Source organism: Chrysemys picta, chromosome 16 (assembly GCF_011386835.1).
Source record: "Chrysemys picta bellii isolate R12L10 chromosome 16, ASM1138683v2, whole genome shotgun sequence".
NCBI lineage: Eukaryota > Metazoa > Chordata > Testudines > Emydidae > Chrysemys > Chrysemys picta.
In genome coordinates, this window is record NC_088806.1 from 2,623,751 (window position 1) to 2,638,820 (window position 15,070).

Here is a 15,070-nt window from a genome sequence, read left to right on the forward strand (position 1 = left end):
TCAGCATCCTCTGCCCCTCTGTGCACTTCCCACAGTGAGTCCTGGGGGAGCCAGAGGGCCCTGCACCCCACCTCCGCAGTCAAACATGACTCTCAGCCAGCCAGTAAAACAGAAGGTTTATTAGTCGACAGAAACACAGCGTAGGACAGAACTTGTTAGCATAGAAATGAGTGACTTTCAGCCAAGTCCATCTTGGGGGAGTCCCGATCCAGACGCCCTGGACTCCCCCTCTTCCAGTCCCAAACTGAAGACTGCCCGGCTTCCAGTGACTGGACCTCAGACACCCCCGTTGCTCCTCCTCCTTGTCTTTGTCTCGCTTCCCAGGATCGATCATGGGAGATATCATTGGAAAGGTTATGATTCCATGAATAGGATTATCCAATTTGTATGCATGTATCATTTTGGTATCTGAAGTTAAGAATATTGTCCATGCATCTATTACAAGTGTTTGCATCTGGGGAATGCCCACTAGGCAGAATGCAATCGGTCTAGAATGCAATCTAGACCGATTGCATTCTGGGAAGGGCCATTAGAGAAAACAGTAGGTCTTAGAAGATGCTAATCTCCCACCGGGGAGCCTTCCTGGGGACACTACAACCAACCTCTAACTCATGGAGGTTATGGCCCTACAGGGGCATGTAACCAATCACCCGGTACTGGACTCCATCAGAGAATACCAGCGTTTTTCCACTGACCAGTGTGAGAGCTAAAAAGTTGGAGACGAAGGGTTCCCGCCTTATCATCGAAGATTAGGGTTGGAAGGGACCTCAGGAGGTTTCTAGTCCAACCCCCTGCTCAAAGCAGGACCAATCCCCAACTAAATCATCCCAGCCAGGGCTTTGTGAAGACAGGCCTTAAAAACCTCTAAGGAAGGATTCAGAGTAGCAGCCGTGTTAGTCTGTATCCGCAAAAAGAACAGGAGTACTTGTGGCACCTTAGAGACTAACACATTTATTAGAGCATAAGCTTTCGTGGACTATGCATCCGAAGAAGTGGGCTGTAGCCCACGAAAGCTTATGCTCTAATAAATGTGTTAGTCTCTAAGGTGCCACAAGTACTCCTGTTCTTTCTAAGGAAGGAGATTCCACCACCTTCCTAGGGAACCCATTCCAGTGCTTCACCACCCTCCTTGTGAAATAGTGTGACGAAGTGGGGGATTTTCTTGTGTTTTCCTTGTTTTTCCAATGGTTTGCATGCATAGGGGGTGAGACTCAGTTTCCCTGGGGGTTACTAGTTTAACGAGGGGAGGGGAGAGGGAGTTTGTAGTTACAGAGGACCGGAGAGGGAACTTGGGACCCCAGCCGATGGCCTGGAGGATGGACACCCCAGCAACTGGTGACCTGACGACCCGGAGACCCAGCTCAGGAGTCGCATCTGGTTCTGGCCAGTGGGAGGACTGGCTGTGAAGAGAGGCCCCCGGGGACCTGACCAGCCAGAGAGGGCCAGAGGAGGGCTGAGAGGAGAGGAGGCCCAGGTGACCCGGTTTCCCTGGAGAGAAGACAATGGACAGAGGCGGGGCCTGGGACCGGGGATCTCAGATGCCCAGCTGGGAAGCAGAGGGGGCTCGGGGCTGGAGAGGGGAAGCAGGCAGAGCCCACCTGGATGCAGAGAGACTGGGATGTGCTGGGCTGAGGGAGGCCAGGCCTGAGGCCCGGAGAGTTTCCTGTGCTGTGTTCAGACGCTCAATAACCCTCCTGTGTGACACTGGCTGAGAGTCACTCCGGGCTAGAGAACAGGGTCGCATCCACCCCTTCGGGGGAGGGAGGTCCTGGGGGTCCAGAGCGAGTGGACTCCCTGAGGGGGCCCACGGCAGAGACAGACGTGCTAAGGCTCAGAGAGGTGCGGCTCCAGGAGGTGGAGGGGGCCTGACCCCGAGAGAGAGTGGACCCCCGAGAAGGGCTGTCGCACTGAAGGAAGCACCCCCCACGGACCGCACAGGGCCAGGAGTGGGCACAATCTGGGAGACCGTGACAAATAGTTTTTCCTAATGTCCAGCCTAGACCTCCCCCACTGCAACTTGAGACCATTGCTCCTTGTTCTGTCATCTGCCACCACTGAGAACAGCCGAGCTCCATCCTCTTTGGATCCCCCTTCAGGTAGTTGAAGGCTGCTATCAAATCCCCCCTCATTCTTCTCTTCTGCAGACTAAATAACCCCAGTTCCCTCAGCCTCTCCTCATAAGTCATGTGCCCCAGCCCCCTAATCATTTTTGTTGCCCTCCGCTGGACTCTCTCCAATTTGTCCACATCCTTTCTGTGGTGGGGAGCCCAAAACTGGACGCAGTTCTCCAGATGTGGCCTCACCAGTGCCGAATAGAGGGGAATAATCACGTCCCTCGATCTGCTGGCGATGCCCCTACTGATGCAAAAGCTATTTAAGGCAGGGGAGTAACATCATCATGGTTCTTCTTCACTGACTCCCAGCCCAAAGGAGATGCTTGGAAACACCCAAGAAACAAAGATTGAACTGGAGGAGAAGGGGTTGCTCTGTTTGCTATCCCTTAGAATCACTTCACATCACGTCACTCAAACTTGTTTTGGTTTTGTCTAAAACCAATCTGTGGGAGTCATAACAAGGGGTGGGAAGCTTGTATATTTCCTGTCCACATTGAGCGAGGGGGTGAATTTCATGAGCTTACGCTGTACGCTTCCCTGTGCAGCAGGAGAGGTACGACTTTGGGCTGACCCTCCAGAGTGGGGGGGTGCACTCGGGTATCTAGGCATTTCCTTAGCTGAAGCTTTCCCATGCAGGGGCTGGCCAGAAAGCCTGTTTGCATGTTACCACCGCTGGGTGTGTCCCTACCTGGGGAAAGTGAGAGACCGGGAGTGTCTGTAGCTTGTCACAGCAGTACAGCATGAAGGGAGCCCCGGTAGCAGGGTCAGGCAGGTACCCAATGCGCCCTCCATGTTAAAGGTCACAGCCCTATACGGACCTTATGTTTTACCTCTTCACCATCTCTCTAGGTGAAAAGTCCCAAACATATGTAGGATAACTTCACCTTAGCTCAGCATACAGGGTGTGGCCTGCAGGTCCCTTGTGTTACAGCCAAAATATACTCTAATATAAACCTATAATAATCAAACCCATAAGAAACAATATATAGGCAAGCAAGTTGACTAGCCTCGGCTGCATCCCATGTACCTGTTATATACGTCAGTTTGTTGCCAGGACACTTGTGTAGTTGACACATGTACCTGTGGTCAGAACTTCCCCTTAAACCCTATTTCCAGCTCCCCGAATATTGGGGGGGGGTTTTCCGTTGGGCCATTTCTCAGTGCAAAGTGCCTAACCCCCAAGCCTTGTGCTAACATGCAGAAGCGAATGTCTTCCGGGAGACAGGCCTGGAGGTTCCTTGCCTTTGTGCTGACTATAATGCAAAGCACTGGCTTGCTAAACCCAGGGTTGTGAGTTCAATCCTTAAGGGGCCATTTAGTGATCTGGGGAAAAAAAATCTGTCTGGGCATTGGTCCTGCTTTGAGCAGGGGGTTGGACTAGATACCTCCTGAGGTCCCTTCCAACCCTGATCTTCTATGATTTATATGATAATATCACCTCTGAAGCCTGTTGAAAAAGCTTGGCGTCACATTAGCTCTCTGCCAGCCATCCGGTGCCGAAGCGGATTTCAACGACAGGTTACAGACTGACAGTTCGTAGTTCTGCAATTTCACATTTGAGTTCTTGCAGACGTTTGGGGTGAATCCCATCTGGTCCTGGTGACTTACTGCTGTTTAATTCATCAATTTGGTCCAAAAACCTCCTCTAATGACACCTCAATCTGGGACAGTTCCTCAGATCTGTCACCTGAACAGAAGGGCTTGGGAATCTCCCTCCTGTCCTTGGCTGGGAAGACCGATGCAAAGAATTCATTTAGTTTCTCCGCAATGGCCATATCGTCCTTGAGCGGTCCATCAGCATCTCCATTGGTCAAGGCCCCACTGGTTGCTTAGCCGGCTTCCTGCTTCTCATGTACTTAACACACTTTTTTGCTGTTACTTTCTGAGGCTTTGGCTAGCTGCTCTTCAAATTCCTTTTTGGGCTTCCTCATTGTATTTTTATCCAGAGTTTATGCTCCTTTCTCTTTTCCTCACTAGGATTTAACATCCACTCTTTAAAGGATGTCCTTTTGCCTCTCACATCTTCTCTTACTTGATTGTTTAACCATGATGGCACTTTTTCGGTCCCCCTTGCTGTTTTTTTTTTAATTTGGGGGTATGCATTTAAATGGTGTCTTTAAAAAGTTTCCATGCTGTTTCCAGGTATCCCTGTATAACCAGCCGCCCCATCCCAGAGGTGGCCGCATCTCAGCACTGGTGAGGGGTCCCTGGATAACCAACTGCCCCCAAAGAGCCTGGAAAAGACTGGATTACAAAGGGTACGTGCAATGTCCCAGACAATGGACAAGGACCAGGATCACAGGAGTCTGGGATGTGGTGGGTTAGAGCAGGGGGTGGCTGGGACCCAGGACTCCTAGGTTCCATCATCACCAGGTCTGCCCTGTACTTGTATTAATCCCTTTTCTTTCTTCTCCCCCCCCTCCCCCCAACTCTGCAAACCCACCACATGCTCTTTTGCCCAATCCAGGAGAAACCTCCCTTGTTAATCTTCCATCTCCTCAGGCGACATTAATATTTACTCTCCCTGTTCCCTCCCGCCCCATCGTGAAGAGACTTGTTCATTTCAATCAGTGGAAAATCAGATGAACTTTCACACCGCTTTGCTTCCACGAGGCACGTTCAACCTTTGGTCCACCTGCCGGGGAGGGGGCAGGGAGCGCCACTCTGGCCGCTTCCAACCTAGTCATGTCCGCTTGGGCCCCTTTCTCTCCCGCGCTGGTTAGGGGACCATGAACTCGGACGCCTGCCAGAGGAATTGGCTGGTTTTAATTCCCCCCAAACGCAGCTCTGTTCCAGAAAAGGTGGCACTCAAAACCGCCGCTTTTGTCCCCCCTCGAAACTGTCATTTCTCTAAACAAACCCCTCCCCCCTTTTAAATCACCAAATCCTACCTTCTGGAGGGTAAACGATGCCCGATGAGAGCCCCCCCCCTTTCCCCAGCCACACCTGTCTAATTACACATCTAGCAGCACAAAATCCATAAATCCGGGACCGGTAACTGCATTTCTGGGCTCTGGGGCATCACTAATGCCCCGACGTGGGGTACAAAACTGGGTGTCTATTTCCTGCCAGCTATTCCTAGCAGCAAGTGGGGAAACTGAGGCAGGGGCCTGCTGCCCAAGAGATTAGGGGAGGGGGCCTTTTACTTCCTGTTTGCCCTCGATAGGTCAGTGCCGTATTTCCCCAAATGAACGCAGCGGCCCGATCCCCCTCCCCCTTTATAAAATGTTCTTTGCCTTAGACCCAGACTCTGATCCAATTTCTGCTCCTCGCTGGGGTCTCTCCCCTTCCCCAACGTCCTCCCCGACTTATGGACCTCCAGAACAAGCCCTAGGCTTCCAGCAGGCTGCTGGGAGGTTGGAGCTGGAGCCCAGAGCCCGTGGGAGGCACCGGAGGAGAATCCAGGAGGGCAAGGGGGGTAGTGAAGTGGCTTATTTCTGTGAAGGAGCACCCTTTTAGATAGAGACCCCTCACCAGGCTGGAATTTACCACATTAACCCTTCCAGAACCTGGTGATGGTCCCAGCACCCCCTTGCAGTCACACCGGCTCCCTGAGATCTTGGCTTCTGGCCGGCTAGTCTCTGTCCTGGGAGGAATGTTCCCCAGAGGCTGGTGTCAATGGAGCCGGCTCTGCCCCTGCCTCCACCTGGGTGCCCCGGCAGGCAGGAGAGGAGGTGCCCAGACAGGAGAAGAAGTTGGGCAGAGTGACCAAAACCAGGCTCCCAGCCAAGAGGAAAGCCCCAGCTGCCAAGAAAGAGGCCATGTAGTCCCCAGTCATGTCCCGCAGCCAACCTGGAACAGAGAAAGGACAGAATCATTTAGTGCAACAGCAGGAAAACCCAGGCTGAGCTAGAACAATAGCCAGAGAACATAGGGCAACCTAGAACACAAAGGCAATCGAGAATGGCACAAGAGCCAAGTGTGATCTAAAACAACATCCAGAGAGCACAGGGCAACTTAGAACATGAAGGTGACCTAGAATGTCATATGAACCCAAGGTGACCTAGAACAATATCCAGAGAATGTAGGGCAAACTAGAACATGGAGGTGACCTACAACACCATAAGAACCCAGGGTGACTTAGATCAAAACCTAGGGTGACCTAGAACCAGGGTGACCCAGAATGAGGTCACAAGAACCTTGTGGGGTCTAGCTGGTTGGAGCAGGGGGAACTGGGCGTCAGGACTGCTGGGTTCTATCCCCACCTCTGGGCCTGTCTCTACGGGCTACCAAATGGGGTTGGAGGGCAGCTAATCCCAAGCAAGATGATGTTCACGTGTCAACCACTGGTCCCAAGACCAGGGTGGGGGCCAGGAGTCTTGGTTCCAAGAAGGACCAAGTCTATGACTTAAGGTTACGGGGAAAAAGGCAGGGTTGGGGATTGATTTACTGGGGGGGAGGAGCTCGTTTCCAATTAATTGAACGGGAGGAGAAGGAAGTCAGCGGCAATCTACCAGAGAACGGCGCTCCCAGAAGCCCGCCGATGCTCTCCATCATCTGCAGCAGCCCCATCGAGCCAAAAATCCGCCCGATGCCCACAATTTCCGGCAGGATGGAAAAGACCACGGGGGTGAGCGCCCCGGAGAAGAACCCATAACAGACGCCGATGGCCATCAACAACGGGTAGCTGCGCCCCAGAGGCACCAGCGCCAAGGAGATGCCAGTCAGGGAGGTCCAGGCCACCAAGATGTGGCTGAGGCGGAAAGCCCGGCAGTCGGCCAGCCAACCCGAGAGGAGGCGGCCACACAGGTCGGCCATGGCTGCCACGGACATGAGGAAGGCAGCCTGGTACTCATCGAAGCCCAGCTCCCGGGCTCGGGCCACCAAGTGGACGTAGGGAATGAAGTAGCCGGTGTTGATCAAGGTCACAGCTAGCACAAATCTCATGAAGGGCCAGTGGGAGAGCAAAGGCAGGCCAAAGAGGGTGGAAAGCTTCCCCAGGCAGCTCCCGCCGGGGTCCCCAGGGCTGGCCAGGTCCTCCTTGAGGGTCAGGGGGCGGATGAGGGCTCCGCACACCACCAGGTTGAAGGACATGCCGGCCACCACCAGGAGGGCCCCCCGCCAGGCGTAGGTGTCCACCAGGAACTGGAAGAGTGGGGAGAAGGCGAAGGAGGACAGGCCCACGCCCGTGAAGGCCAAGCCTGTGGCGAACGTCCGGCGCTTCTTGAAGTAACGAGCCACCGAGGCCACGGAGGGTGTGAAAACCAAGGCCCACCCGAAGCCTGCAAAAAAAGGGGGCATAAAATACACCCGTCAGGGCCCCCCAACCACATCCAAGTTGTTATGGCAACAGGCCGGGATGTGGCCACAAATGAGACTGTTTTGGGCCCATCCACTTTTTCCTCGTTTTTCCAAAACGGCTGCCGTATGGCTGCAGCCATTTTGAATGAGGCCCGGCTCCTTCCTCCCCCAGTCTCAGTGATTATTACCCCCGCAAACTGCAGGGTTCCCCCCCTATACAGATGGCCATTTTGAATGAGGCATAGCTCCTTACGCCCCTAACCCCCTACAATGCATACAAGGCATAGCTCCTTACGCCCCTAACTCCCTCCATTTTAAGTTTTGCCCGGCTCCTTCTCCCTACCCCCACCCATCAACCAGTGGCCATTTTGATGGGCCTCTCTTTCCTTTGATGCCCTTCACCTATGGTTACCATATCTAATAAATAAAAAAGAGGACCCTCCACGGGCCCTGGCCCCGCCCATTTCCCCACCCCCTGGCCCCGCCCCAACTCCGCCCCTTCCCGCCCTAACTCCGCCCCCTCCTCCCTCCCACTCCCAGCCACTGGGAAAGGGCTGCCCCAGCACTACCGGCTTCAGGGTTTGCCGGGCAGCCCCCAGACCCTGTGCCCCCGGCTGGCGCTTCCCCTGCGCAGCTGGAGCCCAGGAGGGGAAGCGCCCAGCCGGGGGAGCAGGGTCTGGAGGCTGCCCGGCAAACCGTGAAGCCGGTAGCGCTTGGGCTTCAGGCAGTCCCCGTGCCTCCGGACCCTGCGCCCCCAGCCGGGCACTTCCCCTCCCGGACTCCGGCGGCGTAGGGTCCGGAGGCACGGGGGCTGCCCGAAGCCGGTAGCGCTCGGGCAGCCCGGCTCTTAAACAGAGCCGAAGAGGAGCAGAGCCTCCAGCCGCGGCGGCTCTGCTCCTCCCCAACTCTTCGGCTCTGTTTAAGAGCCGGGCTGCCCGAGCGCTACCGGCTTCAGGCAGCCCCCATGCCTCCGGACCCTGCGCCGCCGGAGCCCAGGAGGGGAAGTGCCCGGCTGGGGGCGCAGGGTCCGGAGGCACGGGGGCTGCCCAAAGCCGGTAGCGCTCGGGCAGCCCGGCTCTTAAACAGAGCCGAAGAGTCGGGGAGGAGCAGAGCCGCCATTTTCCCGGACATGTTCGGCTTTTTGGCAGTTCCCCCCGGACGGGGGTTTGAGTGCCGAAAAGCCGGACATGTCCGGGAAAAAGAGGACGTATGGTAACCCTACCTTCACCCCCAAACTGTCCCCCTCAGTGGCAGCCATTTTGAATAAGGTCTGGCTCCTTCCCTGCAGCCCCACAGTTCCACCCCCACAGAATGGCAGCCGTTTTTAAAAGGCCCTGCTCCTTTCCCCTCTGGACCCACAGTTCCCCCACATGCCCCCCCCCCAACTGTCCCCCTCAGTAGCAGCCATTTTGAATAAGGTTTGGCTCCTTCCCTGTGGACCCCCAGTTCTCCCCCATCCCAGGATGGCAGCCATTTTGAAAAGGCCCCGCTCCTTTCCCCCCTGTGCTCTCCTCACTCCAAACAACTTCCCCACTGATTCCGCAGACCCAGTGGCAGCCATTTTTAATAAGACCTGGCTCCTTCCCCCCTGGGTCCATGGTTGCCCCCACATGGCAGCCATTTTGAATATGGTCTGGCTCCTTCCCCCTGGGCCTATAGTTCTCCTCCTTCCCCCCCCTAGAGACCCTCCCCCATGGTTCCTGCACCCCACTGATCCCCCCCACCTCCCCATTTTCTACCCCAGCACAAAGATATAACTGTGTACCAGCTGTCATTTTGGGTCACATTTGGTGTGATTAGGTCTATACAGGGTTGGCTCTATTTTTTGGGGGGGGTATGGGAGATGAAGGGGGGGGCTGTTTGAAGATAATGCCCTGCCCCCTCCACCCATGGCCCCACCCTCTGCTCTCTCCTTTCCACCCCCACCCCGCAGCCCCGGGGCTGTGGCAGGGGGAGATTTTCCCAGCCTCCGCAAGTATCACCTCCCTTAAAAACAACTGTGACGATGCGCTCCATAATGTTTGATGGAAATATGCTAATGAGAGTGACGATGATGGAACTGGAAGAAGCTTCAAGCAAAAGATCTCTTGTAAGGGATCGTTACAAACCTTATAATCTACTGAGCGTGTTCGTCCTATTCCTATGCCTGTATCGGTCTTGTATCTGAAACTAGGAACATGAAATATAACTCTGAGATCCTATCGTAATTATGCAAAGTGTGGGCCATTAATGGTGGCGTCGAGTCTTGATGGCTCCCATGGTTGTAAATGGTTTATTTAGCTGCAAGCCTTCCTGTGTAGGTGGGGGCCAACCCAGGAACAATGAAAGCTTGGGGTCTCCTCACAGGACATGTGACCATGTCCCCTGGTACTGGAATCCATCTTTAGGGTTACCATACGTCCGGATTTTCCCGGACATGTCCGGCTTTTGGGGGCTCAAATCCCCGTCCGGGGGGAAATCCCCAAAAGCCGGGCATGTCCGGGAAAATCGGGAGGTCAGCCCCGCCGGGCCCGCGGGGAGCCCGGCCGGCCGGGCCCGCGGGGAGCCCGGCCGGCCGGGCCCGCGGGGAGCCCGGCCGGCCGGGCCCGCGGGGAGCCCGGCCGGCCGGGGAGCCGGGCCGGCCGGGGAGCCGGGGGGTGCGCCGGGCCGCCGGGGGCCGGCAGTGCTGGGCGGGCCGGGGGTGGTCGGCTGGGGCCGGCACCCCAGGGCCCGAGCTGACCCAGGCTGGAAACGCCAGGGGGCCAGCCTGGGCCGCGCCTCCTCCCCCCACACCCTCCTTACCTGCTTCAGGCTTCCCGCGAATCAAATATTCGCGGGAAGCAGGGGAGGGGGCGGAGACTTTGGGGAGGGGGCGGGGTTGGGCGGGGGTGTGGGCGGGGGCCGTGGAGTGTCCTCCATTTGGAGGCACAAAATATGGTAACCCTATCCATCTTAAACCTGGTACTTTTCCATTTAGAAGGAGGGGTGGGGACCCAGAGAGACAAAAGCTTCCCACCTTGTGCTAAAGCTATAAAAGCGGGTGGAGCAGGACAAAGGGGGTCCCAGTCATGAGAAAGTTCCTGCTTTTCACCTAAGATGCCTGCAGGAACTAACAAAGACTGTACCAGACTAGGAAGGAATCCAGTCTGTGAAAGAAGCTTAGTGGAACATCTCTGAGGGTGAGATTTACCTGTATTCAGTTTCTTAATGTGTTAGGCTCAGACTTGCGTGTTTTGTTTTATTTTGCTTGGTAACTTACTTTGTTCTGTCTGTTATTACTTGGATCCACTTAAATCCTCCTTTTTATACTTAATAAAATCACTTTTGTTTATTGATAAACCAGAGTAAGTGATTAATACCTGGGGGGGGGGAGGGGGTGTGCAAACAGCTGTGCATATCTCTCTATCAGTGTTATAGAGGGCAGACCATTATGAGTCCAGCAGAGGGCAACGAAAATGATCAGGGGGCTGGTGCACATGACTTACGAGGAGCAGCTGAGGGAACTGGGGTTTAGTCTCCAGAAGAGAAGAATGAAGGGGGATTTGATAGCTGCTTTCAACTACCTGAAGGGGGGTTCCAAAGAGGATGGATCTAGACTGTTCTCAATGGTGGCAGATGACAGAACAAGGAGGAATGGTCTCAAGTTGCAGTGGGGGAGGTCTAGGTTGGATATTAGGAAACACTATTTCCCTAGGAGGGTGGTGAAGCACTGGAATGGGATCCCTAGGGAAGTGGTGGTGGAATCTCCTTCCTTAGGGGTTTTTAAGGCCTGGCTTGACAAAGCCCTGGCTGGGATGATTTAGTTGGGGTTGGTCCTGCTTTGAGCAGGGGGTTGGACTAGATACCTCCTGAGGTCCCTTCCAACCCTGATCTTCTATGATTCTAGGATATAGGAGTATTCTTACAGTTGGGCATTTGTCCTGTCCGAAAAATAACTGATCAAGTGACTGGGCAACTATTTTAAAGCAGTAATTTAGTAGAACAGGAAGAGTTCATGGTCTCCAATAGGTAGGCTTAGAAGAATTACATTTCCCCCCCCCCCCCATCGGTAAGTGTTGGTTAGTGCCCATTCACCCAAACCGACAAACAGATATTGGCATCGATAGAGATCGAAATTTACAGATCGGCAAAGCAACGTAGTGGTCCATACAGATGAAAGGAAATATCCTGAATTCCAGCTTTGTTCCGACACGCTTCTAGTTTTATGGCTACCAAGCCATAACTTTTTCAACCTCTACATCTGTTGGGCCATAGTTGTTCAACCAGCCCTTGTTTGAACTCAGGAAAAGGCAAAATGCAATGAAATGAAATTCTGAAAACACCCCACCGACAACATCCTGCCTGGAATACCGGATATCAGCCCCAGAATCCCTTGCTCCTGGACTTGGGTGAGGATGATCCCATGGTGCACTGGATTACCCAGAAGCCTTTGCTCTCAGCCTTGAGCAAGGATACTCCCAGAGGGCACTGGGGCAGGGGAGGGGCTCAGGGCGGGACCTACCTGAGAGCAGCCCGATGCTCATGTACAGGTGGGTCAGGCTGGTGGCGAAGGAAGCCAGGAGCATGCCCAGCCCCGAGAGGAGGCCCCCGGCCATCACCACGGGGCGGGCGCCGTACTGGGTGCTGAGGGCACTGCCCACCGGACCTGCAGGGGGCGGCAGAGAGACACCGGGCGGGCCCTCGTTACCCTGTGATGCAGCAGAGTCTGGGGGAGGAGTGGGGTTCTCCCTCCTACCCTCCAAAAAAAAAAAAAAAAAAAAAAGAGGGTCAGGATCCCCCACTCACCACCACATAACTCACTAGCAAATTGCTGCACCGCGATCCCGATGGAGGTGATCCAGGACACCCGCACGGACAGCTCCCCAAAGTACCCCACAAACTCCATGAAGAAGACGCCAAAGGAGCGGATCACCCCGAAAACCAGTGCCGACTGGAAGAAGGCGGCCAGCACCACCATCCAGCCCCAGCCCCCGTCAGGGGGTTCAGGGTGCACCACCGGCATTGGGGCTCACTGCAGGAGAAAGAGAGGTATTAGAAGAGGCTCTTTTACCCTGGAGTACAGATCCTCCAGTCCTGGCCTCTCCCACCAGGGGGTGCTGTGGAGTGCAGGGCAGGGGGGTGGCTGCGGGGGGAGCTCCCGGCTCCTCCAGTCCTGGCCTCTCACAGCAGGGGGCGCTGTGGGGTGCGGGGCAGAGGGGTGGCTGCGGGGGGAGCTCCCGGCTCCTCCAGTCCTGGCCTCTCACAGCAGGGGGCACTGTGGGGTGCGGGGCAGGGCGGTGGCTGCAGGGGGAGCTCCCAGCTCCTCCAGTCCTGGCCTCTCACAGCAGGGGGCGCTGTGGGGTGCGGGGCAGGGGGGCTGGCTGCATTTGCCCTCCCTTTGCATCTCTCGCTTGGGCTCAAAACTGCCCCCCCAAAGACACCTTGTGCCCCCTTCCCAGCCCCCCACCTGCCCCTCCCCCCCATACCAGGGGGCCCTATTCTCCCTGTGTCCCCCCCGTCAATCCCTATGTCAGGGGCCCCCCATTCCCCCACATGCCAGGGGCTGTGCCCCCCCATTCCCCTTCCCTAGTCTTATTTTGCATCTTTCTGTCTTAGGGTACGTCTTTACTACCCGCCGTATCGGCGGGTAGCAATCGATTTATCCATTGCTCTGGGGTGGGGCCAGAGATGAGGGGTTTGGGGAGGGCTCAGGGCTGGGGCAGGGGATTGGGGCACCCCCCCGCCGCCAGCTCCCATTGGCCTTGCAGTAAATGGGTCACGACCCACGGTTTGAAAACCACTGGTCTAGATAATACTTAGCCCTGCCATGAGCGCAGGGGACTGGACTAGATGACCTCTCGAGGTCCCTTCCCATCCTACGATTCTCCAAAGGGAAATTGTTCTGATCAACAGCTTACTTCACATGTCAAACCACTTAACCACGTTGCCTTCAGTTTTTTGCATCTTGAATAAGGGGTACTCCATACATGGAAGCGACTGGCGCAAAGTGGCTGAAGATAGGTCGGAACGAAGCCTCTCAATCCAGAGTCTCCACAGAGATTCAGGAGTAGCTCCGGCGCTTAAAGGCTTAGCTGACGGACTTTCATTTCTGCTTATTAACCCTCCCCCGGGCTCCCTTCCACAGGACCCGATTCTGCTTCCCATTAACTGGCTGGTCTGTGCAAGAGCAGATAATCCACTTTCAGAGCGGATTTAAATGGCCCTTAATCCAAATTAACTTCCCAGTGTAGACAAACCCCTTAAGAGGATCAGAAATTTATTTTTCCCTCCCCCCCCCCCCCCTTCAGAGACGATTAAGAGTAAATCTGCAAAAAATTGACACCTCCCAGCATGCTGAACGCTTTAATCTTGCAACCAGGGCTTTAACATCTTCGCCCCCAGCAGAGCCAAGACATTCCAGGGTGAACCCACCTCCATCACCCTCAAGATTGCATGCCCCCCTCGCTGTCCCCCAGCAGCAACTCACCCCACAATCAGCAGCCCCAAAAGCAGGCAGAAGGCATCTAGTGGAGGTGGCTGGAATAGGAGGACATTACTCCTTTAGCTAAGTGACCCCACCACACACACACTCACTCCAGGGAAAGGTGAAGCAACAGCAGCGGGGGGGGGGGGGGGGGGGCGAAGGGATGGGGGCTAGTCTAGGGTCACCCCCTCCCCCACCACCGGAGCGAGTGTAGCCAGGGTCAAAGTCTATCGAATCGCAGCAGGAAATCAGGGACCTCCAAACACCATCTCCTCCCTTCCCCACTCCAGCCCGGGAGGAGGGGTGGGCGATCTCCCCCACCCCCGCCAGGCGTTACACCTGTACACCTGCCTGGTCTCTGATCTCCCCCCCCCTTACCTGGCAGAACATCACATCAGCCTCCGCTGGTCCCCCGAGAAAGCCAGGGCAAAAAATCCCCCCCCCCGCTACCTCCCCTTCAGAAATCCCCCTTTGGGCGTTATACCCAAATACCAGCCTGCTCCCCCCCCCCGGCCTTCCCGGGGGCTGGCGATCCAGAACCCCCTTAAGAAGGGGGGAGGGGAGGCGAGGATCAATGAACCCCACAAATCCGACTCCCCCCCCCGCCGGGCGTTACAGCCGGGCCGCCCGCTCACGTGGACGGCCGCGCCACCGTGTTGCAAGGTTCCAGGCGGGGCGGGAAGGGGCGGGGCGCACCGGCTGGGCGGAGGAGCCGAGACTAAAGCCGGTGGGAGCAGGCCACGCCCCCTTCGCCCCGCCTCCCGCTCTCGCCCCGCCGGAGCCGGCGCAGGCGCAGCTGGGCGGTACCGGAGCATCCGCTGACCTGGGCTTAATTTGTGGCCACGCCTCGTGGCCACGCCTCCTTTCCCTGCCCCCCCCCCCCCCGCGCCAAGGGGCAGTTTTTTTGGGGGGGCGGAGCTAGGGGACTGTCCTGAGCCTGCACAGAGGGGACATTGGGGGGGTTATGGGATTGCACAGAGGAGACATTGGGTGCTATGGGGCTGCACAGAGGGGACATTGGGGCTGCACAGAGGGGACATCTGGGGGGTTATGAGGCTGCACAGAGGGGGACATTTGGGGGGTTATGAGGCTGCACAGAGGGGACATTGGGGGGCTATGGGGCTGCACAGAGGGGGACATCGGGGGGCTAGGGGGCTGCACAGAGGGGACATCGGGGGGGTTATGAGGCTGCACAGAGGGGGACATTTGGGGAGCTATGGGGCTGCACAGAGGGGACATTGGGTGCTATGGGGCTGCACAGAGGGGACATTTG

At 56.1% G+C, this 15,070-nt stretch overlaps 1 protein-coding gene across 12 annotated transcripts; it reads right to left on the minus strand.

Annotated features, from left to right (window-relative positions):
- Positions 1-99: 99 nt before the first annotated feature.
- Positions 100-14,556, minus strand: LOC101946338 (monocarboxylate transporter 13-like). Of its 12 annotated transcripts, none has more exons than XM_065569278.1 (7): positions 14,176-14,556; positions 13,801-13,850; positions 13,254-13,490; positions 12,120-12,345; positions 11,836-11,979; positions 6,569-7,336; positions 100-5,906 (listed from the first exon to the last, which is right to left on the minus strand). In XM_065569278.1, exons 4-7 carry the CDS (start codon positions 12,334-12,336, stop codon positions 5,689-5,691), a joined length of 1,347 nt encoding a protein of 448 aa, XP_065425350.1. In that variant the 5' UTR covers positions 12,337-12,345; positions 13,254-13,490; positions 13,801-13,850; positions 14,176-14,556; the 3' UTR covers positions 100-5,688. The 12 variants fall into 12 exon arrangements, with proteins under 12 accessions (XP_065425350.1, XP_065425345.1, XP_065425356.1 ...); XM_065569273.1 differs by having other exon boundaries at positions 13,232-13,490; positions 14,176-14,555; XM_065569284.1 differs by having other exon boundaries at positions 12,135-12,345; positions 13,232-13,490; positions 14,176-14,552.
- Between the last annotated feature and the right edge of the window lie 514 nt (positions 14,557-15,070).